The 25,651-nt window shown below is 51.2% G+C and overlaps 1 protein-coding gene across 1 annotated transcript; it reads left to right on the plus strand.

The window, feature by feature from the left end:
- Positions 1-748: 748 nt before the first annotated feature.
- On the plus strand, positions 749-25,379 carry LOC144611413 (uncharacterized). The gene is made up of 9 exons (XM_078430483.1): positions 749-781; positions 3,144-3,254; positions 8,695-8,802; positions 12,241-12,300; positions 15,342-15,485; positions 17,911-18,052; positions 19,045-19,661; positions 22,004-22,101; positions 24,236-25,379. The coding sequence occupies exons 1-8, from the start codon at positions 749-751 to the stop codon at positions 22,085-22,087; spliced, it is 1,299 nt and encodes a 432-aa protein (XP_078286609.1). The 3' UTR covers positions 22,088-22,101; positions 24,236-25,379.
- The last annotated feature ends 272 nt before the right edge of the window (positions 25,380-25,651 follow it).

Raw genomic sequence — 25,651 nt, forward strand, 5'->3', positions numbered from 1 at the left:
CCCCCACATTCATCACTCTGATGGAAGGGGATAAAAAGTTCAGTCTCTCCCTTCTTTGTCCTCCAGCGGTCGGGGGCCTCGAACCTCGACGGGACAATCTTGACTCCCGTAGCCGGCGGCACGCATTCCTCGACGCGCGATCAAGCTCCTGTGCCGGGGGATCTGACCCCGGGTCGGGACTAGTCAAAAGACAATAGGTGCAGGAGGAGGCCATTCGGCCCTTCGAGCCAGCGCCGCCATTCAATGTGATCATGGCTGATCATTCTCAATCAGTACCCTGTTCCTGCCTTCTCCCCATACCCCCTGACTCCACTATCCTTAAGAGCTCTATCCAGCTCTCTCTTGAAAGCATCCAGAGAATTGGCCTCCACTGCCCTCTGAGGCAGTGAATTCCACAGATTCACAACTCTCTGACTGAAAAAGTTTTTCCTCATCTCCGTTTTAAATGGCCTACCCCTTATTCTTAAACTGTGGCCCCTGGTTCTGGACTCCCACAACATTGGGAACGTGTTTCCTGCCTCCAACGTGTCCAACCCCTTAATAATCTTATACGTTTCAATAAGATCCCCTCTCATCCTTCTAAATTCCAGTGTATACAAGCCTAGTCGCGCCAGTCTTTCAACATACGACAGTCCCGCCATTCCGGGAATTAATAGTCGAATGTATATATGAGTTATATATGTATAGTATTATTGAGTATAGAAGTTGGGCTGAAGGGCCTGTTTCCATACTGTATTACTCTACGACTATGACTTTCGGTCGCTTTCCGATGGCGTGGGAGGTGAGTTCATGGAGCTTTTCATAGTTCACCCTCCACCACTGACACCTTGGAAGATTTCCGCCTCTAACATGATTCCATCAGCAGTCACACTTTCCCCTCCTCTCCACTTCCATTCCCTCCGTGACTCACTGGTCCATTCTTCGATCTCTCCCGCCCACACCCCCCTCCCCTCCCCTCCCCTCCCCTCCCTCCCTTCTCACCACACTCTCCACCGAGAGAGGTCATGCCTGCATCGTCACCTCTTAACTTTCTCTCCCACCTCCACCGTCCACTCTGGTTCCGGATGAGGCTGGCTCATTGATGTGGTCTCCTCTGCACTGCCAGAATAGATGGGCTCCTCGCTTTTGGCACGGCACCACCATCGGTCGGTTGCCGGCTGGCTGGTTGCTGCTTGTCATCTTGGCTTTCCGTGACACTCCCACTCTCACCTCTCGCTTTGAGTCAGTCACCGCCCACGGCAAGATGCCCCAGCTACACTAGCTTGGACCGTTCCTATCCGACCTCACATTGAGTCAGCCGTACTGCGCGGAAACAGGCCCTTCGACCCGCAGAGTCCATGCTAGCCACCAACCAACCAACCAACCATTTGTGCTCATCCTGCACTCATCCATTCTCCCCCCCCCCCCCACACACTTGGGGACAAGTATGAGAGTAATCCCACAACACATCATCCTCCGGAATCCCAGCCACCTCCAACAGGATCCCACCGCCAGCCACATCTTCCCATCTCCACCCCTTTTCCGCCTTCCGCAGAGACCGTTCCCTCCGCAACTCCCTGGTTAACTCATCCCTTCCCACCCACACCACCGCTTCCCCTGCAACCGCAGGAGATGCTACACCTGTCCCTGTACCTCTTCCCTCGACTCTGTCCAGGGACCCCGGCAGTCCTTTCAGGCGAGGCAGAGGTTCACCTGCACCTCCTCCGACCTCATCCACTGTATCCGGTGTTCCAGATGCGGACTCTTATACATCGGCGAGACCAAACGCAGACTGGGCGATCGTTTCGCTGAACACCTTCGCTCAGTCCGCCTGAACCTACCTGATCTCCCGGTTGCCAAACACTTTAATTCTCCTTCCCATTCCCACACTGACCTTTCTGTCCAGTGTCAGAGTGAGGCTAAACACAAATTGGAGGAATAGCATCACATATTTCGCTTGGGCAGCTGACAGCCCAGTGGTATGGACATTGATTTCTCTAACTTCAAGTAACCCCGGCATTCCCTCCCTCTCCACCCCTCCCCCACCCAAGTCGCACCAGCTCCTCGTTCTCACCCAACAAACAGCCAACAATGGCCTGTTTCCTTTATCATCGTTACTTTTTTTTGCATATTTTTCATTCATTGTTCTTTATCTCTCCACATCACCGTCTATATCTCTCGTTTCCCTCATCCCTTATGTTTCTATGTTTCCCAAACCAGTCTGAGGAAGGGTCTCGACCCGAAACGTCGACCATTCCTTCTCTCCAGAGATGCTGCCTGACCCGCTGAGTTACTCCAACATTTTGTGTCTATCTGCAGTTCCTCTAGTATACACTAGTATACACTAGTATACACTAGTATACACTAGTATACACTTCTAGTATACACTAGTATACACTACTAGTATACACTAGTATACACTTCTAGTATACACGAGTATACACTATTAGTATACACTAGTATACACTTCTAGTATACACTAGTATACACTTCTAGTATGCATGTCTAGTATACACTAGTATACACTAGTATACACTACTAGTATACACTAGTATACACTTCTAGTACACGCTAGTATACACTAGTATACACTACTAGTATACACTAGTATACACTTCTAGTATACACTTCTAGTATACACTTCTAGTATACACTTCTAGTATACACTAGTATACACTTCTAGTACATGCTAGTATACACTAGTATACACTACTAGTATACACTAGTATACACTAGTATACACTTCTAGTATACACTAGTATACACTTCTAGTATACACTTCTAGTATACATTAGTATACACTTCTAGTACACACCAGTATACACTAGTATACGCTTCTAGTATACACTAGTATACACGAGTATACACTACTAGTATACACTTCTAGTATACACTAGAGTCGGAGACAGTAATGGTTTGAGAACTGGGAAGGGGAGGGAGAGAGGGAGAGGGAGAGGGAGGGAGGGAGGGAGAGAGGGAGGGAGAGGGAGAGAGAGAGAGAGAGAGCGCAAGGGTTACTTGAAGTTGCCTGTGATGTAGGAGAGCGGGCGGTGATCATTCATTCACCCGCCCACTGCGGCAACATTGGCACATGGAAACCCCAACACACAATCCTGCCCTCCACCGGCTCCTCCTCCCCCCCGCCCTTTCATCCTCAATAAAAGCCGAGATGTTCTCTCTCTGGCCACATCTCACTTTCTACCACTCGGGGGTTGAGTGACAGACGCTCCCCATCGCGGCCGGCGGATTATCATAGAGTGAGAGAGATTCTTCAGGTAAGACACACCTGCGGGAGAGTAGGAAGGAAAAACTCTTTTTTTCCCCCCCTCGGTTGCGAAAGTTTAAAGAGAACTCGTGCTCTTCTCCTTCTTGTGCAGGAAGTTTTGCCCACTTTGCAAATCAAATCGAAACTAACTACCGACCAATTTGCACAGCACGAGGTTGTGTTAAAGTGCAACATCAGCGCTTTGACACAAGAGACTTGGTATTCTTCTGATGCTCGAAACCACACGCAGTGCAATATAATTACTGCTGCGATGCTGCCTGCACCCGCTGAGTTACTCCAGCACTTTGTCTCTATCTTCGGTTTAAACCAGCATCTGCAGTTCCTTCCTACAATATTAGAATGATCTGTTGGGAAGGACTGAATAGACCGACCTGCATGGATGGGTTTTAACAATCCGTCTTGACCGGGATTGCAAAGATAGACTTCGCTGCAGTGAAGTTGCACAGAAATGCCCCAGTATTAGTGTACAAAACCAAAGACTAGTCCCTGTCCCACCCCGGCCATTCCTTCTTCTCCCCGCTCCCGTCCGGCAGAAGGTACAGAAGCTTGAAAGCGTGCACCGCCAGACTCAGGAACAGCTTCTCCCCCTCTGTTGTCAGGCTTCTGAACGGCCCTTCCATGAGCTAGGCTACTGCACGATTCACCTCTACCCCATTGTGGACATTGGACTTTGTCTCTAGAACTGATGCGCTACAATGCTGAGAACTATATTCTGCACTCTGTTTCTCCCCTCTTTGCTCTACCAATGTATAGAAGATAGACACAAAAAAAACTCAGCGGGATGGGCAGCATCTCTAGAGAGAAGGAATAGGTGAAGTTTTGGGTTGAGACCCTTCTTCAGACTGAGAGTCAGGGGAGAGGGGAGATGATCTGGTACGTGTGGAAAGCATGCAGCATCAAGTTATTCCCTGTATGTGACAGTAATCAATCTAAATCCGAGACAGGAGATATTTAAGAGGGACCTCCGGGCCAACTTCCTCACTCAGAGGGTAGTCCATTTAGACTTTAGAGATACAACACGGAAACAGGCCCTTCGGTCCACCGAGTCTGTGCTGACCAGCGATACTAACCACGACACACTAGCCAAGAGTGTTTGATTGTCATATGTCCCAGACAGAACAATGAAATTCTTACAGACAGCAGCCCAACAGAATAATGTAAACATAGCAATCTGTAAACAATATGATCAACAGAATATTTTACATATGTGTAGATACGCCCACATACACGTAAAACAAACAGTAACAGTGACAAAAACGGACAATTGTCCTAAAGTTAGTTAGCCGACAAACCCGCGCGTCATTGGAGTGTGGGAGGAAACCGGAGCACCCGGAGAAAACCCACGCAGGTCACAGGGAGAACGTGCAAACTCCGTACAGACAGCACCCGTAGTCGGGATGGAACCCGGGTCTCTGGCGCTGTGAGGCAGCAGCTCTACCCGCTGCGCCACCGTGCCGCCCCTATCTTGAATGAGCCGCCAGAGGAAGCTATAGAAGTGGATACGTTTATTTTTGTTTAAAGCCATTCGGACAGGGTTTGGAGGGGTACGGGCCAAATCCAGGCAGATGGGACAAGCCTGGTGTGCGTCAACTTGGTCGGCATGGACAAATGTGGGCCGAAGGGCCTGAATTTGTACTGTACAACTCTATGACTCACCGAGATTCTTCTGTGACTGAGATTTTACGATTCATTGCAATCTAGGTCTTCAAAGTCTTTGATTTTTAATGATGTGATTGAAATATTTCAAGATTAATTAATAATTTTCTTAACAGACCATCCCTTTTTTTAAATTTCATGCATATCTTCATTCCACAAGTGAAATGGGTTTATGCCAATTATTTTTTACAATCTATTGACGTCCTTATGACCTGTGCCTCCGTCCCATAAGAAATGTGGCGGTTTTACTCTAAGAATAAAGGGGAGGGCCGTTTAAAACTGATGCGAGGAATAAACTTTTCCACCCAGAGAGTTGTGAATTTGTGGAATTCTCTGCCACAGAGGGCAGTGGAGGCCAATTCACTGGATGCATTTAAGAGAGAGTTAGATAGAGCTCTAGGGGCTAGTGGAATCAAAGGACATGGGGAGAAGGCAGGCACGGGTTACTGATTGTGGATGATCAGCCTTGATCACAAGGAATGGCGGTGCTGGCTCGAAGGGCCAAATGGCCTCCTCCTGCACCTATTTTCTTTGCGAATCAGTGCACGGCAGGACCCCATGAATAGCAGAGTGATAAGGGGTTATGGGGAGAAGGCAGGTGAATGGGGTAAGGGGGGAGAGATAGATCAGCCATGATTGAATGGCGGAGTAGACGGTGGGGCGATTGGACTAATTCTGTTTCGATCACTTAAGACCTTGTGATAATGACCAGGTTCGGTGCTGTCCAAACAGATCAGATGGCACTGCACATAAACGCAATCAAGTCAATCTCAAGTGCAATAGGTGGAGCAAAGGGGAAGACACAGAATGCGGAGTTTTAGTGTAGTTTAGAGACTCAGCGCGGAAACAGGCCCTTTGGCCCACCGGGTCCGCGCCGACCAAGGCAGCAATTCTACCGCCGTGGCAACCTGTAGTGCAGGCCACTGCCCCACTGTGACACCCCCACCCTGCCACTTGGACTAGACAGTCGTGGGTTCCTTGAGCAGGAAGCGTGCGGGTGAACTGGCAGGCGAGCAGACGGACTCGGCAAGCCCAGGAGGCCTAAACCCCATCTCCTTACATTCACAAACAACCACGCTTCCAACCCACTCAAAACCCATCGATCTCACTCGTTTTTATTAATGTTGTTTACCAAATGTTGGTAAGTCTCTTTCCTTTATTCTGAGATGCATCGAAGAGCACAATCCACATTCTTCCTTTGAATTGGGTACAAAGACTGCCTTTCACTGCTCTGCCTTTTCACTGTTGAGTTAATGTTTTGATCCCTGGCCTTTTGTTCTCGTTTTCTCTCGTTCCTCTTTTCTTCCCAATTCTCTCTCGCCCTTTTTCACTGCCTTTCGTGTTGTTTACTACGATGGTCCAATGGCACTCTATTGTCATGGAGTGATACATCATGGAAACAGGCCCTTCGGCCCAACTGGCCAACCTGCCCCATCTGCACTAGTCCCACCTGCCTGCGTTTGGTCCATATCCCTCTTAAACCTGTCCTATCCATGTACCTGTCTGAATGTTTCTTAAACTTTGCCACAACTACCTCCTCTGGCAGCTCGTTCCATACACCCACCACTCTTTGTGTGAAAAAGTTACCCCTCAGATTCCTATTAAATCTTTTCCCCTTCACCTTAAACCTATGTCCTCTGGTCCTCGATTCCCCTACTCTGGGCAAGAGACTCTGTGCATCTACCCGATCTATTCCCCTCATAATTTTATACGCTTCTATAAGATCACCCCTCGTCCTCCTGCGCTCCATGGAATAGAGACCCGTCCTGCTCAACCTCTCCCTTTCACTCGGCCTCGTGAGTCCTGGCAACATCCTCGTGAATCTTCTCTGTATCCTTTACAGTTTGACAACACCTTCCTCTCTCTGCTGCCACTCTCTTCAATGAAACAGCGTTGGACCAGGTCCTTCGGCCCACCACTTCTGATCACCCATACACCATTTCTATCCGACATATTAGGGACAATTTACCGAAGCCAATTAATCTACAAACCCGCACGTCTTTGGAGCGTGGGAGGAAACCGGAGCACCCGGAGAAAACCCACACGGGTCACGGGGAGAACGTACAAACTCCGTACAGACGGCACCCGTAGTCAGGATGGAACCCGGGTCTCTGGCGCTGTGAGGCAGCAGCTCTACCCGCTGCGCCACCGTGCCGCCCAAGCACTCTCGTTATCTCCATGTCACTGATACATCCCCAGTGTACAGGGGGGCAGGGACTTGCCCCTAGGGTCGAGGCAGACGGCATGAGCCTCGATCTTGCCCCTCGGGAGGGTGAGACATGTTTTGGTCGACTGAGGCACTATCTCTTTGTCTTGCTGAGTGACTGATAAACCAGAGGAGGTTTACAAGAATGATCCCAGGAATGAGTGAGTGGGTTAACCTACGATGAGCGTTTGTCAGCACTGGGCCTGTACTCGCTGGGGTTTAGAACGATGAGGGGGGACCTCATTGAAACGTACCGAATAGTGAGCGGCCTGGATAGAGTGGATGTGGAGAGGATGTTCCCACTGGTGGGAGAGTCTAGGACCAGAGGGCACAGCCTCAGAATTAAAGGATGATCCTTTAGGAAGGAGATGAGGAGGAATTTCTTTAGTCAGAGGGTGGTGAATCTATGGGATTCTTTGCCACAGAGGCCAAGTCCAAGTGGATATTTTTAAGGCAGAGATAGATAGATAGATTCTTGATTAGTACGTGTGTCGGGGGTTGTGGGGAGAAGGCTGGAGAATGGGGTTGGGAGGGAGAGATAGTCCAGCCATGATTGAATGGCGGAGTGGACTCCATGGGCTAAATGGCTCAATTCTGCTCCTATCACGTCTGACCTGTTTCCTTGTGTTTCCAGGAGATGACCAGTCTTTAGTTGTGGAATGTAAACCTGTGGGAATGTTGAGATGAAATTTTCTCATGTACGTCCGACGAGCTCACTAAAGAAACAGCGGGTGTCACTGAGGGGGCTGATTGTGAGTATATATCTCCTCTTGTTCTGTATAACTCACGGGGCTAATGGAATCGAGGGGTATGGGGAGGAAGCTGCCATGATCGAATGGCGGAGTAGACTTGATGGGCCGAATGGCCTGATTCTGCCCCTGTCGCGTGTGGCCTCGTGGCCTCGCCTCTGGTGCAGCGTGCGTGGAGTTTGCACGCTCTCCATGTGACCGCGTGGGTTTCCTCTGGGTGCTCCGGTTTCCCCCTACACTCCGGCTGATGGTTCACCATCACCACCACCGTTTATTGTAAGTTGATGCCAAAAATAAGCAGAAGGGGAGTTGAAGGCCTATGTGAAAATAAGTGCCAGGGGTGTGGGGGAGAGTGGGACTTGTAGCCCTGCTCTCCGAACGGTTCAATGACACTTTATTGCCAGGTACAGCGCAATGCTTCGTGTTGCATGCCCCCCGGTATAGTTACACAGCACGCCTCGCCTCGGCAGGACGGCAGTCCTCAAGGATCGCCACGTTTCTGCTGCCGACAAAGTTACAACCATTTCAACGAACAGTCCCATCTTTTGCCCCCCCCAACCTCCTCCACCCCCCCCCCCATCCCCCTAGCCCCCCCCCACTTTGTTCTCCACAGCCCCTCTGCCAGGTCCCCCTTCATTTTCCAACCTCTGTGTCCCTCCTCGCTCTCGACGTTCCCCCTCGAGGGGGGGGTAGCATGGACCCGGTGGGCTGAGCGGCCCCGATGTTGCGGTCATCTGACCCTCCGCCCATTCCTCGCTGTTGCTGGTGAAGAGCGAGCGGGGGCTTCTCTCCAATAAGTTTATTTTCTCTTGCCCCAGGCGACATTCCTGGTGTTTGTACTGTCGTTGGGAGGCAGCGCAGCGTGTAACTTTTCTGACTGGGGTGTCTTCGTGACCGAGTCCTACGACGAGGCCATCCAGAATCTGGTGAGTTGGCGACGGCTTGTGGGGGGGTGGGGGGGTTGGAGGGTGGGGGGGGGGGGGGTTGGAGGGTGGGGGGGCTGCTCGGGAAACGGCCAGACAGAGACAGAAGCCGGGTCTCTGGCGCCGTGAAGCAGCAACTCGACCTGCTGCACTTCCAGTCCAGACTGGATTATTCAGACTGATGATGTCCATACTTCATACTGCTTCATATTAGTTCATACTACTCAGTCTGAAGAAGGGTCTCGACCCGAAACGTCGCCCATTCCTTCTCTCCTGAGATGCTGCCCGACCCGCTGAGTTACTCCAGCTATTTGTGAAATAAATACCTTCCAGTTTAAGAATAAGGGGTAGGCCATTTAGAACAGAGATGAGGAAAAACTTTTTTAGTCAGAGAGTTGTGAATCTGTGGAATTCTCTGCCTCAGAAGGCAGTGGAGGCCAATTCTCTGAATACATTCAAGAGAGAGCTAGATAGAGCTCTTAAAGATAGCTGAGTCAGGGGGTATGGGGAGAAGGCAGGAACGGGGTACTGATTGAGAATGATCAGCCATGATCACATTGAATGGCGGTGCTGGCTCGAAGGGCCGAATGGCCTTCTCCTGCACCTATTTTCTATTGTCTATTGTCCAGACTGGCTCACTTTCAGCTGTACACACAAAATGCTGGAGTAACTCAGCGGGTCAGGCAGCATCTCGGGAGGGAAGGAATGGGTGACGTTTCGGGTCGAGACCCTTCTTCAGACTGAAGTAATATGAACGAATATGAAGTAGGATGAAGTATGAACATCATCAGTCTGAAGAAGGGTCTCGGCCCATTCCTCTCCAGAGATGCTGCCTGTCCCACTGAGTTACTCCAGCATTTTGTGATACCTTCGATTTGAACCAGCATCTGCAGTTCCTTGTTTCTGCCTGAAGAGGTATTTGAGTCAGGTACTGTAATTGGGTGGTGCAGCGGGTAAAGCTGCTGCCTCACAGCGCCAGAGACCCGGGTTCGATCCCAACCAGGGTGCTGTCTGTACGGAGTTTGTACGTTCTCCTTGTGACCTGCGTGGGTTTTCTCAGGGTGTTCCGGTTCCCCCCCCCCCCCACCCCCACACTCCAAAGACGTACGGGTTTGTAGGTTAATTGGCTTTGTAAATGTAAACATTTTCCCTAGTCGGTGTAGGATAGTGTTAATGTGCGGGGATCGCTGGGCGGCGCGGACCCGGTGGGCCGAAAGGGCCTGTTTCCACGCTGTATCTCTAAACTTTTTCACACGGAGGGTGGTGGGTGTATGGAACAAGCTGCCAGAGGAGGTAGTTGACGCTGGGACTATCCCAACGTTTAAGAAACAGTTAGACAGGTACATGGATAGGACAGGTTTGGAGGGATATGAACCAAACACAGGCTGGTGGGACATGTGTAGATGGGGCATGTTGGCCGGTGTGGGCAAGTTGGGCCGAAGGGCCTGTTTCCAGGCTGTATCACTCTGTGACTATGGGCGCAGATAGCGCAATCTCAGCTGGCAGGGAAAGTCGGGCCGAAGGGCCTATTTCCGTGCTAGGTGACTTTATGACTCTATTCATCGGAGATGAAAGGTTTCTGAGCTGTGGATGATTCGAGTAATCTCTGCTTTTATATCAGCTGGTTAAAGGTGAGAAGTGAAAGGTGTTTGGGGGGAGAGAGAGTGTGACCGCAGCTGTGATGTGTGTGTCTGTGTGGTCGTTCAAGAGTGGAGAGTGTTTTATGTCATCTGTGCAAGATAGAACAATGGAGTTCTTACTTGCAGCAGCACAACAGCATGTGTGAACATATCATATCATATCATATCATATATATACAGCCGGAAACAGGCCTTTTCGGCCCACCAAGTCCGTGCCGCCCAGCGATCCCCGTACATTAACACTATCCTACACCCACCAGGGACAATTTTTACATTTACCCAGCCAATTAACCTACATACCTGTACGTCTTTGGAGTGTGGGAGGAAACCGAAGATCTCGGAGAAAACCCACGCAGGTCACGGGGAGAATGTACAAACCCCTTACAGTGCAGCACCCGTAGTCAGGATCGAACCTGAGTCTCCGGCGCTGCATTCGCTGTAAAGCAGCAACTCTACCGCTGCGCTACCGTGCCGCCTGTACGCTGTAATATACCCATGGTGAATCTGTGGAATTCTTTGCCACAGAAGGCGGTGGAGGCCAAGTCAGTGGATATTTTTAAGGCAGATACGGGTGTCGGGGGTTACGGGGAGAAGGCAGGAGAATGGGGTTAGGAGGGAGAGACAGATCAGCCATGATTGAATGGCAGAGTAGACTTGATGGGCCGAATGGCCTAATTCTGCTCCTATCACTTATGAACTAATGAGGCAGGCAATTACAATCCAGTAATTTAACAGATGTGCCCTTGCTTTGGTCTTGTGGTTTAGATAATAGACAATAGGTGCAGGAGGAGGCCATTCGGCCCTTCGAGCCAGCACCACCATTCAATGTGATCATTCTCAATCAGTACCCCGTTCCTGCCCTCTCCCCATACCCGCTGACTCCACTATCCTTAAGAGCTCTATCTAGCTCTCTCTTGAATGCATTCAGAGAATTGGCCTCCACTGCCTTCTCTACTCCTTTCACTTTAGTTTAGTTTAGAGACACATATGACCTAATGCCCACAAACACACGTAAAATATATTTTTTAATGTTGATCGCTGATACTTTGTGTTTACGTAGAGCGAAGGTCACAAAATGCTGGAGTAACTCAGCAGGTCAGGCAGCATCTCTGGAGAGACGGAATGGGTGGCGTTTCGGGTCGAGACCCTTCTTCCGACTGATGTCAGGAGAGAGGGTGGGACAAAGAAAGGATGTAGTTGGAGACAGGAAGACAGTGGAAGGGGGGAGGGAAAGAGAGGAACGGAGGAACTATCTAAAGTTGGAGAAGTCAATGTTCATACCGCTGGGCTGTAAGCTGCCCAAGCGAAATATGAGGTGCTGTTCCTCCAGTTTGTGGTGGGCCGAAATTGATATATATATATATATATATATATCATATATATGGGCGGCACGGTAGCGCAGCGGTAGAGTTGCTGCTTTACAGCGAATGCAGCGCCGGAGACTCAGGTTCGATCCTGACTACGGGTGCTGCACTGTAAGGAGTTTGTACGTTCTCCCCGTGACCTGCATGGGTTTTCTCCGAGATCTTCGGTTTCCTCCCACACTCCAAAGACGTACAGGTATGTAGGTTAATTGGCTGGGTAAATGTAAAATGTAAAAATTGTCCCTAGTGGGTGTAGGATAGTGTTAATGTGCGGGGATCGCTGGGCGGCACGGACTTGGTGGGCCGAAAAGGCCTGTTTCCGGCTGTATATATATGATATGATATGATATGATACACACGCTCAAAGTACCAGCGATCAAGATTACAAAAACCAATGGTGCTCAATTTAAATCATTATTTTTTCTCTTTGCTTGCAGAGAAATACTCTTCCCACTGACTACAATCTCACAGTGTACCTGCCCGATTCTACTGGAATGGTAAATTACAATTCACTGTAACATAGTTAACGGTTCTGGTTTATTATCCTCCAGAGATGTTGTGGTAGATCCTTTGCCTGCGTGTGACCCAGGCTAATCGTACCGTACATGAATGCAGTCGAGCCACACACGAGGGCCACAGCTGGTGAGATTACCTCCCCAAAATACCAGGGTGTCTACCAGCGTTTGGGCGGCGGTGAAGTTGCTGCCATGCGGGTGCGATCTGTACGTTTTACACACCCAAAGACGTACAGGTGTGACCTTGGTGAAATTGTAGGATCGTGCTGGTGAACGGGGCAATCGCTGGATGGCGAGGACTCAGTTTCCACTCTATCTCTGAACTAAACTAATCTGTCCAAGTGTACTATATATGTCACGATTGTACCTGCCTCCACCACTATCTATGGCAGCTCGTTCCATGTACCCACAATACAATACAATACAATACAATATATCTTTATTGTCATTGTACAGGGGTACAACAAGATTGGGAATGCGCCTCCCATACGATGCAATAATTTAAGTAATTAACAGCAACCCAACGAAATGAAACAATTGTGACAGTTTTTAGACAGGGTAAAGTGCAAGTTGATCTATGCGTTGTGGCCATCCGGCTCAGCAGGACCGGTTCATAGCAGCTATGGCCCTGGGGGTGAAGCTGTTCCTGAGTCTGGAGGTGCGGGCGTAGAAGGCCTTGTATCGTCTGCCCGATGGAAGGAGTTCGAACAGACTGTTGCAGGGGTGTGAAGAGTCTTTGTGGATGCTGGTGGCTTTTCTGAGGCATCGTGTGTTGTAGATGCCCTCCAAGTCTGGTAGCTGTGTTCCGATGGCCCTCTGAGCTCTATGGACTACCCGCTGTAGAGCTTTCCTTTCTGCCTCCGTGCAGCTGAGGTACCACACAGGGATGCCATGCGTTAGGATGCTCTCTATGGTGCAGCGGTAGAAGGTCGTCAGCAGCTGTTGGGGTAGACCAGACTTTTTCAGTGTTCTTAAGTAGAACAGTCTTTGTTGTGCCTTCTTGACCAGCGCAGCAGTGTTATTGGACCATGTTAGGTCCTCCGAAATGTGAGTGCCCAGAAACTTGAAGCTGGACACTCTCTCCACACTGTCCCCGTTGATAGAGATCCGGGGCGTATTCCCCGTTATGTGACCTACGGAAGTTGATGATCAGCTCCTTGGTCTTGGTGGTATTTAGGGACATTACCCTCCGTGTGACAAACATCACCCTCGGGTTCCTGTCAAATCTTCGACACGAGGAACTGTGGGGAGAACTTCTTTACATATCATATTTTGCTTGGGCGGCAAACGACCCAGTGGTATGAATATTGAGTTCTCTGACTTCAAGTAACCCAGGCATTCCCTCTCTCTCTCTGTCCCTCCCCACACAAGTCGATGTACTAGCTTCAAAGTTGTCTCATTGGAACTCGGTTTCACCTAGCCCACAACCAACAATGGCCTGTTTCCTTTATCGTCGTTACTTTTTTGCACGTCTTTCATTCATTTGTTCTATATCTCTCTACATCACCGTCTACATCTCTCGTCTCCCTCTCCCCCTGACTCTCAGTCATTCAGGGAATTACAGAAGCTGGGTGTCTTTATGGACAATAGACAACAGGTGCAGGAGGAGGCCAATCGGCCTTTCGAGCCAGCACCGCCATTCAATGTGATCATGGCTGACCATTCACAATCAGTACCCCGTTCCTGCCGCCTCCACTTTAGCCAGAGGGCGTTAAATCTATGGAACTCATTGTGTTCAGTTCTGGGCACCATGTTATAGGAAAGATATTGTCAAGCTTGAAAGGGTTCAGAGAAGATTTACGAGGATGTTGCCAGGACTAGAGGGTCTGAGCTACAGGGAGAGGTCGAGCAGGCTGGGTCTCTATTCCTTGGAGTGCAGGAGGATGAGGGGTGATGTAAAAGAGATGTATAAAATCATGAGAGGACAGAATCTCTTGCCCAGAATAGGGGAATCGAGGAGCAGAGGACATAGGTTAAAGGTGAAGGGGAAAAGATTTAATGGGAATCGGAGTAGAAACTTTTTCACACAAAGGGTGGTGGGTGTATGGAACGAACTGCCGGAGGAGGTAGTTGAGGCAGGGACTATCCCAACATTTAAGAAACCGTTAGACAGGTACATGGATAGGACAGGTTTGGTGGGGTATGGACCAAGCGCAGTCAGGTGGGACTAGTGTAGCTGGGACATGTTGGCTGGTGTGGGCAAGTTGGGCCGAAGGGCCTGTTTCCACACTGTATCACTCTGTGACACTATTGGCTGTGAGACCAGGTGATTGCGTATTTTTAAAGCAGAGATTGATAGATTATTGTGTAGCAAGGAACTGCAGATGCTGGTTTACACCGAAGATAGACACAAAATGCTGGAGTAACTCAGCGGGTCGGGCAGCATCTCTGGGGAAAAAGACAGGGTGACGTTTCGGGTCGAGACCCTTCTTCAGACTCTATTTTGAAATTCGAGAAATTGATATTCATACCGCTGGGCTGTAAGTAAGGTAGACACAAAATGCTGGAGTAACTCAGCGGGTCAGGCAGCATCTCGGGAGAGAAGGAATGGGTGACGTTTTGGGTCAAGACCAAAGATACTAGACAAGTTTCTGCCTACTAAAATGGCGCCATGACATACTACGGTTTTTAGGGTCGAGTGGTCTATCTTGTTCCTCTGGTATCTTTGGACAAGACCCATCTTCAGACTGATCTTCAGTCTGAAGAAGGGTCTCGACCCAAAACGTCACCCGTTCCTTCTCTCCCGAGATGCTGCCTGACCCGCTGAGTTACTCCAGCATTTTGTGTCTACCTTCGATTCTAACCAGCATCTGCAGTTTTTGTTTCCTACACCTTTTGCCGCTGGGCTGTAAGCTGCCCAAGCGAAATATCAAGGGCCGTTCCTCCAGTTTGCCCTGACAATAGACAATAGGTGCAGGAGGAGGCCATTCAGCCCTTCGAGCCAGCACCACCATTCAATGTGATCATGGCTGACAGTGGACGAAGTCACCCTCACCCCTCGCTCTCGTGTTGTGTTTCCACAGGACACTTGCTGTTTGGATCTGCAGGCCTTGTTGTCACTGAATCGTTCCTTGGGCCACCTCCACCGGAACTCCGTGGACCCGCTCCAACCCCTCGTCACCATAGTCATACAGGAGATAACATTCATCGAGGCTTGTCCAGTCACGGTGAGTTGGCCAGCTGGAGAATGGGAATAAATTGTTCAAGGAAAAAAAACCTGGTTTAAATCGCAGGTAGGCACAAAGTGCTGGAGTAACTCAGCGGGACGGGGAGCACCTCTGTGGAGAGAAGGTACGGTGACGTTTCGGGTCGAGACCCTTCTTCAGTCTGAAGATGGGTCTTGTCCAAAGATACCAGAGGATAGACCACTCGACCCTAAAAACCGTAGTATGTCATGGCGCCAGTTTAGTAGGCAGAAACATAGAAACATAGAAAATAGGTGCAGGAGTAGGCCATTCGGCCCTTCGAGCCTGCACCGCCATTCAATATGATCATGGCTGATCATCCAACTCAGTAGCCCGTACCTGCCTTCTCTCCATACCCCCTGATCCCTTTAGCAAAAAGGGCCACATCTAACTCCCTCTTAAATATAGCCAATGAACTGGCCTCAACTACCTTCTGTGGCAGAGAATTCCACAGACTCACCACTCTCTGTGTGAAGAAATGTTTTCTCATCTCGGTCCTAAAAGACTTCCCCCTTATCCTTAAGCTGTGACCCCTGGTTCTGGACTCCCCCAATATCGGGAACAATCTTCCCGCATCTAGCCTCTCCAACCCCATAAGAATATTATATGTTTCTATAAGATCCCCCCTCAGTCTTCTAAATTCCAGTGAGTACAAGCCCAGTCTATCTAGTCTTTCCTCATATGTAAGACCCGCCATCCCAGGGATCAATCTGGTGAACCTTCTCTGTACTCCCTCTAAGGCAAGAACGTCTTTCCTCAGGTTAGGAGACCAAAACTGCACACAATACTCCAGGTGCGGTCTCACCAAGGCCCTGTACAACTGCAGCAGAACCTCCCTGCTCCTAAACTCAAATCCTCTTGCTATGAATGCCAACATACCATTCGCTTTCTTCACTGCCTGCTGCACCTGCACGCTTGCTTTCAATGACTGGTGCACCATGACACCCAGGTCACGTTGCATCTCCCCTTCTCCCAATCGGTCACCATTCAGGTAATACTCTGCTTTCCTGTTCTTGCCGCCAAAGTGGATAACCTCACATTTATCCACATTATATTGCATCTGCCATGCATTTGCCCACTCGCCTAATCTATCCTAATACCTTTGTACCTTTGTACCTTTGGTCTTGACCCAAAACGTTGCCCGTTCCTTCTCTCCAGAGATGCTGCCTGTCCCGCTGAGTTACTCCAGCATTTTGTGTCTGTCTGAGAGTTAATTGTTTGTGGTTTTCGTTCATCCATCCTTTGCCAAATATCCCCCCCCCCCACCCCCCCCCCTAACTGAATAGCCCCCTCTCTGGCCCAACTTTCAATGTCAACTTTAGTTTGCCCTCTGGTTCCTATCCAATATCTTAGACACAAGGTACCGTGGGAAGAACTTCTTAAAAGGATTCATATTTTGCCCGGGCTGCTTACAACCCAGCGGTATGAATTTTGATTTCTCTAACTTCAATCATATCTCTTCTCCCCCCCTCTCCCCCCCCCTCACCGAGTTCGTGCCGGCCATCGATCACCCCGTGCACTTATTCTACCCTACGCACACTAGGGGCAGTTTACAGAAGCCTATTAACAGGGAAGACCGGCAGGTTTTTGGAATGTGGGAGAGAACCGGAGCACCCAGAGAAAGCCTACCACTGAGCTGCACTAGCTGCCAACTGGACAGCTTCACAGCAGGGAGACAACAGGGATAGGTGACTTGTTGGGACGGGGCCTTTCTTCTTCAGTCTGAAGAAGGGTCCCAACCTGAAACGTCACCTATCCACATTCTCCAGAGATGCAGCCCGACCCGCAGGGTTACTCCAGCACTTGGTGTCTATCCTCGGTAGTGGAGGTGATTGGTGCGGGTGTCGGGGCTACGGGGAGAAGGCAGGAGAATGGGGTTGAGAGGGAGTGATAGATCAGCCATGATTGAATGGCGGATTAGACTTCGGTCTTCGTTAGTTCTTCATCAGTCTGAAGAAGGGTCGCCCCGTTCCTTCTCTCCAGAGATGCTGCCTGTCCCGCTGAGTTACTCCAGCATTTTGTGTCTACCGGCGGAGTAGACTTGATGGGCCGAATGGCCTAATTCTGCTGCTAGAACCTATGAATGTATCTCGCCACAAGGGTGTAACTGGTCTGTGAAGCTGGAGGGGACGTTTCAGAACAGCTCGGTTGCATCTGGAAACAGCTGCCTGGCAGTGTCTTACGGGAATCTTGTCATCTGTAGCCAAGGAAGTTGTTGAGGGAGATTGATTCCTGATGAATGACCCTAGTTTGATGTTAAATTGCTGCCAAAGGGGCAAAGGCCATTGCAGGGGAATAACGTGGCTGGGGGAGATGAAGTTGTTTGGTTTAGGAATGCAGCATGATGTGTCCGGCTGCTGAATCATCGGCCACTCTCCTGATTCTCCCTCTGCTTTGCCCCCAATAGGAACCCGCTGACTGTCAAGTAACGCAATGGAATTCCACGCATCTTCTCCAGACGCTGCTGGGAAACCTGCAGTCCTTTGATGCGAAATATAAGAGTAATGGATCCTGCTTCAGTGAGTGTGTTTTGCACACCTGTTCGCCAGGTAAGTGTGTCCAGTTCAGTTTGGTTTATTGTCATCTGTACCGAGGTACAGCGAAAAGCTTTTGTTGCGTGCTAACCAGTCAGCGGAAAGACATTTACCCAGCCAATTAACCTACATACCTGCACGTCTTTGGAGTGTGGGAGGAAACCGAAGATCTCGGAGAAAACCCACGCAGGTCACGGGGAGAACGTACAAACTCCGTACAGACGGCGCCCGTAGTCAGGATCGAACCTGAGTCTCCAGCGCTGCATTCGCTGTAAAGCAGCAACTCTACCGCTGCGCCACCGTGCCGCCCGTACCGATGCATGGTACGAGATTGTGTGGGAAGGAACTGCAGGTGCTGGTTTACACTGAAGATAGCCACAAAGTGCTGGAGTAACTCAGCGGGACAGGCAGCATCTCTGGAGAGAAGGAATGGGATGCTGCCTGCCCTGCTGAGGTACTCCAGCAATTTGTGTCTACCATGATCAGGGAATAACGTTAATGCAAGATAAAAGTCCGATCATATATAGTCCGAGGGACACCAAAGAGGTATATAGAAGGGCCTGTTTCGATGCTGTCCCTCTAAAGTCTAAAATCTAAAGTCAGCCGGTCAGACAGCAGTTCTGGAGAACATGGATAGGTGATGTTTCAGATTGACTCAGATTGAGTTACTCCAGCACTCTGTGAAACGTCACCTATCCATGTTCTCCACAGATGCTGCCTGACCCGCTGAGTTACTCCAGCACTCTGTGAAACGTCACCTATCCATGTTCTCCACAGATGCTGCCTGACCCGCTGAGTTATTCCAGCACTCTGTGAAACGTCACCTATCCATGTTCTCCACAGATGCTGCCTGACCCGCTGAGTTACTCCAGCACTCTGTGAAACGTCACCTATCCATGTTCTCCAGAGATGCTGCCTGACCAAATGAGTTACTGCAGCTTTTTGTGTGTGTAATCATTAGCAGTGATCTTTCAAGCTGGTTTCTCTTTACATCCCGTGTGTTCTAGGACAAGTTAAGACCGCATTGTCTACAGCAGCAAGTTCCACTCTGGCCTCGGTGATAGAATTGGGTAACATCACCGGTGGAGCCGACCAAACGCCAACGACCACTGCCGTGCCAACGTCTCCAGACGCGGTAACAAACCCGCCGTCGCCAGCGGGCTGCACGCCCCCCAATGGAAACCTTTCATCTCCAGCCTCCAGCACTGGGAGTAATCCAGACCCATCGGCCGCCAATGGCAGTGCCACCAACTTGCCCAATGGTGTGGGCGCAACTCCACCAACCACCACCCATGCCCTGAACAATGCGTCAATGGTGGGCAGTGGCAGTCCTGCAATCTCCACCCGTGGCCACGGTCCCGGCCCAGCGTCCGCCAACGCCAGCCTGACCAACGGGAGCAATGCCAGTCCGGTCAACGCCAGCCAGGCCGACGGAGATGGCCAAAGCCAGGCCACCTCAATGTCTGTCAGCTTGGCCGTTGAGGGGCAGGCACTGGCCGCCACCGAGTGCCTCTCTGAGCCCGTCTCCACACCGAGGTCGCGGACGGCCACCGTGGTGATGGTGGTCAGCGTGTTTGCCAACGTTGTCCTCCTCGGCTGCATCCTGAGGAAGAGACGCCGGCAGGTGAGGAGACAGTGGCGAGGCGGGGGAGGTGGAGGGGAGTGGGGGAGGGGTGCAGGCGTGAGGTCGTGCTTGCTATGTAGTTAATAAAGTCTTTGGATCATTATCCAGGTGTAAGGCTTCTGTTATTATACAGTCAACACAACATGGTGTCAGAAGTGGGATCCATGTTGTGTTGACTGTATAATAACAGAAGCCTTACACCTGGATAATGATCCAAAGGCTTTATTAACTACATAGCAAGCACGACCTCACGCCTGCACGTTCCACTTACACTAACCCGAATCACGCAAGCAGTGGTCACTCAAAAGCTAAAGGGGGGTAACTACAAAAACATGACACATAACATGAGTGACACCATTACACTAATCTACAAGGGGGTGATGGGGGGGGGGAGGGGAGGGGTGGGTGGAGGGGGGGAGGTGAAGGAAAGGTCTGTCCCCACGTGTGTCCACTCTGCCTTGCTGTACTCTCTCTTCATATTGCATTCTCCCAAAATCCCTTCCGTTCGGTTTGCTGTCCCGTGTACCGAGGTACAGTGAAAAGCTTTCGTGTTGCGCGCTAACCAGACAGCGGAAAGACAATACGCGATTACAATCGAGCCGTCTACTGTGTACAGATACAGGATAAAAGGAATAACGTTTAGTGCAAGGTAAAGCCTGAGCAAAGATAGTCCGAGGGTCTCCGATGAGATAGATGGTAGCTGGAGACCACTTTCTCGTGCCGGAAGGATAGCCCAGTCAGTGGAAAGACAATACGTGATTACAATCGAGCCATTTACAGTGTACAGTCACATGACAAGGGAATAATGTTTACTTTAGACTAGATGTTTAGTTTAGTCATCCACTCTAGATATCAGACCATTAAACAGGAAATTGCACAGATGACAGAAGCCATCTCCAATGACTAACTCCCAGCTGTTATCATATCATCATATCATATATCTACAGCCGGAAACAGGCCTTTTCGGCCCTCCAAGTCCGTGCCGCCCAGTGATCCCCGTACATTAACACTATCCTACACCCACTAGGGACAATTTTTTACATTAACCCAGCCAATTAACCTACAAACCTGTACGTCTTTGGAGTGTGGGAGGAAACCGAAGATCTCGGAGAAAACCCACGCAGGTCACGGGGAGAACGTACAAACTCCTTACAGTGCAGCACCCGTAGTCAGGATCGAACCTGTGTCTCCGGCGCTGCATTCGCTGTAAAGCAGCAACTCTACCGCTGCGCTACCGTGCTTAATGGTTTCTTTCGACTATACTTGAGAAATACAGTGTGGAAACGGGCCCTTCGGCCCACCGAGTCCACGCCGATACTAGCACTATCCTACACACTAGCGATCATTTACAATCTTATGCAAAGACAATTAACCTACAAACCGACTCCGGACTGTCAAAGCAGCCACAGCCAGACAGCATTGTTTCCACAAGTGATCGTTCTACTCAATAACCAAAGTCTGCAGTCTCTCTTTTTTGCTCTGGTTTATTTTCACCCACTTGTTTACTCCGTAATGGTGTATCCTTATTGCTTTGATGTGTTTGTGCTTTATTCTTAACTGTACGTTTGAGTTGGCATTTGTGAGCGGAACGCCAAGGCACATTCCTTCTGAACACCTTTGGAACTTTGGTAGAGAATTTGGCAACATGCCAAGGTGTGTAGTAAATAGACTGGTGTTCTAGGGAACCAAAGTCTAATTGAAAGGTGGGGTTGGGGTGGAAGATCTTTCGGCTTCTACTGACGTCCCATGGAATGGGGGCCTCTGCTGCTCTTAATTCTGTTTAAAGAATCTGGGCGGCACGGTGGCGCAGCGGTAGAGTTGCTGCCTCACAGCGCCAGAGATCCAGGTTCGATCCTGACCACGGGTGCTGTCTGTACGGAGTTTGTACGTTCTTCCTGTGACCTGCGTGGGTATTCTCCGGGTGCTCCGGTTTCCTCCCACACTCCAAAGGAGCACAGGTTTGCAGGCTGATTGGCTTTGGTAAAATTGTAAATTGTCCCTGGTGTGTGTAGGATAGTGTTAGTGTGCGGGGATCACTGGTCGTTGTTGACTCAGTGGGCAGAAGGGCCTGTTTCCACGCTGTATCTCTGAAGTCTAAAGTTAACTACTTGAAGTTAAATTGATGAATTCAAAATCAACCTCAGTTTTAAATTGTTCGGATTCTTTCCCGATGGTCGATGTGGACTTTGAGGGCCAGAGTGCCAATTCCAATTTTTCTCGATGACTTTTCAAGGGGGCATCAGCTTTCGAGGAGGCATTTCCAGATTGGGTGGACTAAAGGGACTATCTCAGCGCTCTATCTCCAAACTAAACCACCCTTTCTTTGTCTGTCCGGTGATTAGGCCGCTGCGCAAATGACTGAAATGGAGCCATTGTCGTTGGTCGTGGTGGAGCAGTGGTCAGAGAGACAACAGAGCAGAAGTTGACATGATGAGAAAGGGTGAGTGAAGTCACGGCCAAACCTGCTCTAGACTTTAGAGATACAGCGCAGAAACAGTAGGGTTGCCAACTTCCTCATTCCCAAATAAGGGACGTCACCGCCTCGCGCCCCACGTGACCTCGCCCAGCCAGCGGCCATGTGCTCCCACTCCACCAATGGCGGCCGCCCGGGCTGGGAAGAAGGTTGCTACGCAACCTCCGTTAGGTGGCGCCCAGGCCTCTGGGCCTAAACTGTCCGGGCCCACACTGTCCGGGCCCACACTGTCCGGGCTCAAACTGTCCGGGCTCAAACTGTCCGGGCTCAAACTGTCCGGGCCCACACTGTCCGGGCCCACACTGTCCGGGCCCACACTGTCCGGGCCCACACTGTCCGGGCCCACACTGTCCGGGCCCACACTGTCCGGGCCCACACTGTCCGGGCTCAAACTGTCCGGGCTCAAACTGTCCGGGCTCAAACTGTCCGGGCCCACACTGTCCGGGCCCACACTGTCCGGGCCCACACTGTCCGGGCCCACACTGTCCGGGCCCACACTGTCCGGGCCCACACTGTCCGGGCCCACACTGTCCGGGCCCACACTGTCCGGGCCCACACTGTCCGGGCCCACACTGTCCGGGCCCACACTGTCCGGGCCCACACTGTCCGGGCCCACACTGTCCGGGCCCACACTGTCCGGGCCCACACTGTCCGGGCCCACACTGTCCGGGCCCACACTGTCCGGGCCCACACTGTCCGGGCCCACACTGTCTGGACCTACAGCGCCCCCCGGGCTTAATACGGGACAAGGGCGGTCCCGGACGGGACAAACTAATTTAGGCCAAAATACTGGATGTGCCGGCCAATACGGGACAGTTGGCAACCCTAAGAAGCAGGCCCCTCAGCCCACCGAGTCCACACCCACCAGCGATCACCCCGTACACCAGCACTATCCTACACATGCAAGGGATAATTTGCAATTTTACCAAAGCCAATTAACCTACAAATCTGCACATCTAACTATTCCATTCATGATTTTATGCACCTCTTTAAGATCTCCCCTCATCTTCCTGCGCTCCATGGAATAAAGTCCTAGCCTGCCCAACCTCTCCCTATAGCTCGAACCCTCGAGTCCTGGCAAGATCCTTCTAAATCCTCTCCGTACCGTTTCCACTCAATGACCTAGACTCCTCAAGCCACTTGTGTTTAGAAATCCAGAGATGGAGGTTCTCGTTGCAGTCTTGAGTGGCTGATCTCTTAATCTTAGACTGAAGCTTTATCTCTTAACTAAACAAAATGTAAAATGGGAATTAAGTGCAGAGTAAAACATTGCAGCGGGATGGACCTGCGTGGGTTTTCTCCGGGTGCTCCGGTTTCCTCCCACACTCCAAAGACGTGCAGGTTTGTAGGTTAATTGACTTTGGTAAAATTGTAAATTTCCCCCTAGTGTGTGTAGGATAGCGTTAGTGTATGGAGATCGCTCGTCGAAGGGCCTGTTTCCGTGCTGTATCTCCAAACGATGATGGGGACTGATTTTAGATGATCAGCCATGATCATATTGAATGGTGGTGCTGGTTGAAAGGGCCGAATGGCACCTACTTTTCTATGTTTCTACGTTCAATGGGACTAGGGTTGCCAACTGTCCCGTATTAGCCGGGACATCCCGTATTTTGGGCTAAATTAGTTTGTCCTGTATTAGTAGGGTTGCCAACTTCCACACTCCCAAAGAAGGGACAAAGGTTGACGTCACCGCCCCGCGCGCCCAACGTGATCTCACCCAGCCAGCGGCCACGTGCTCCCGCTCCAGCAATGGCGCGGGGCGGTGACGTTACCCTTTGTCCCTTCTTTGGGAGTGAGGAAGTTGGCAACCCCAAATGGGACTGTGTGGAGATTGGGGCCGATTCTCGTGCGTGTGCGTGCGTGCGCGCGTATGTGTGTGTGTTCACGCGTGTGTGTGTGTGTTCGCGCGTGCGTGTGTGAGCGCGTGTGTGTGTGTGCGTGCGCGTGTGCGTGTGTGCGTGCGTGTGTGCGTGCGTGTGTGTGTGTGTGTGTGTGTGCGCGCGTGTGTGCGTGTGTGTGTGTGTGTGTGTGTGTGCGCGTGTGTGTGTGCATGTGCGTGTGTGCCTCTGGTGCTGATGTGGGGTGTTTCTCCTTGTTGCAGGGAGTGAGAGGACTGAACTCGGGCTTGCTCTCGGCGAGTCTCGCTTCGTGCTGCGTCCACCGTCTCTCCCGCTAGTCCGCCGCCCTTCAATCTCCGTCACTCGCCGCTCTCGCCGTTGACGGTCCGAGCTGCTTCCCCCTCCCCCACCTCCCCGCCCCCCCCCATCGTCGCAAGGACCTACGATGGAGGAGCGGCCACCGTGAACCCGCTGACAGGCAGCAGCTCGCCCCACCGCCTGCCAACCTTTGCCGCAAGGACTGCCATCTTGACCGCCATCTTGACCGAGTGGCCGGGGACTGTCCAACGGAGAGATCGGCCAACGGCGACCGTGCAGAGAGGAGCAGAGCCTCTCACAGAGACATAGAAAATAGGCGCAGGAGTAGGCCATTCGGCCCTTCGAGCCAGCACCGCCATTCACCATGATCTTGGCCGATCATCCACAATCAGTACCCCGTTCCTGCTCTCTCCCCGTATCCCTTGATTCCGTTATCCCTGAGAGCTAAATGTGACTCTCGCTTGAAACGATCCAGTGAATCGGCCTCCACTGCCTTCCGAGGCAGAGAATTCCACAGAATCCACCCCCACCCCGTCCAAGGCAATGGGCTAGCACGGGTGCGATGGGCCGAACGATCATCTTCTCTCCCGTTCTGAGAGCAGAGGGTAAGGTACAACGTGGGCGGTGAGTCGCACTTCTGCACCGTGAGGCGATCAACTCGAGCTGTCGCGGACGCAGAAGCTGGCCGCTCGGCCCATCTTCTGGTGGTAGGCCCCTGGTCTGAAGAAGGGTCTCGACCCGAAACGCCGCCAGCTATGCTGCCTGCCTGTCCCGCTCAGCTGCTCCAGTATTTTAGCATCCATCTGTGTGTCCTGTTACTGACCTGCTGGTGGGTCGCTGGTTTCTGCAGAGTGACTGCCTCGCTGGCAAAGGATCGCTCGAAGCGAAAGAATTGCACTGAGGATATTTTAGCCGTGGACCTCGTTCGGCTGAGCTGTGACGTTGTGTTTTTGTTCCGTTGTTACTTGTATCTGCGGTTGTTTTTTTTTGCTTGGCTCGCCGACAATCGTTCCTCCTGCTGGCCAGGGTTTGCTCCAACATTTTGTGCCTTGTCTTCGGTTTAAACCGGCACCTGCAGTTCCTTCCTGCACATTGAAAGAAGGAGAGGCTGGGTTGGGTGGAGGGGGAGGGGGTGGGGGGAGGGGGGGGGGGGGGGGGGGGGTGCTCCAGTTGGCACCGAGACGGGCGAGTTTTGGTGGGACGGTCTCTCCATCGTGGCACTGAGCTTGCCGATCGATGGCCATAGGGGGAGGAGTGGGAGATGGGTGCCAGAGACGGTGTGGAGCGCGGGAGAGGGAATGTGCTCCACCAGACATTAGAGATGCATCATGGACACAGGCCCTTCGGCCCACCGAGCCCAT

The sequence above is a fragment of the Rhinoraja longicauda genome, chromosome 40 (assembly GCF_053455715.1).
Source record: "Rhinoraja longicauda isolate Sanriku21f chromosome 40, sRhiLon1.1, whole genome shotgun sequence".
NCBI lineage: Eukaryota > Metazoa > Chordata > Chondrichthyes > Rajiformes > Arhynchobatidae > Rhinoraja > Rhinoraja longicauda.

Bases quoted from the DNA above. Each gene is read 5' to 3' on its own strand.
- LOC144611413 (XM_078430483.1), top strand. From the start codon at position 749: ATGACTTTCGGTCGCTTTCCGATGGCGTGGGAG. The intron at 12,301-15,341 runs GTAAATTACAAT...GTGTTTCCACAG, and splicing joins TGCCCGATTCTACTGGAATG to GACACTTGCTGTTTGGATCT. The intron at 19,662-22,003 runs GTGAGGAGACAG...TCCGGTGATTAG, and splicing joins TGAGGAAGAGACGCCGGCAG to GCCGCTGCGCAAATGACTGA.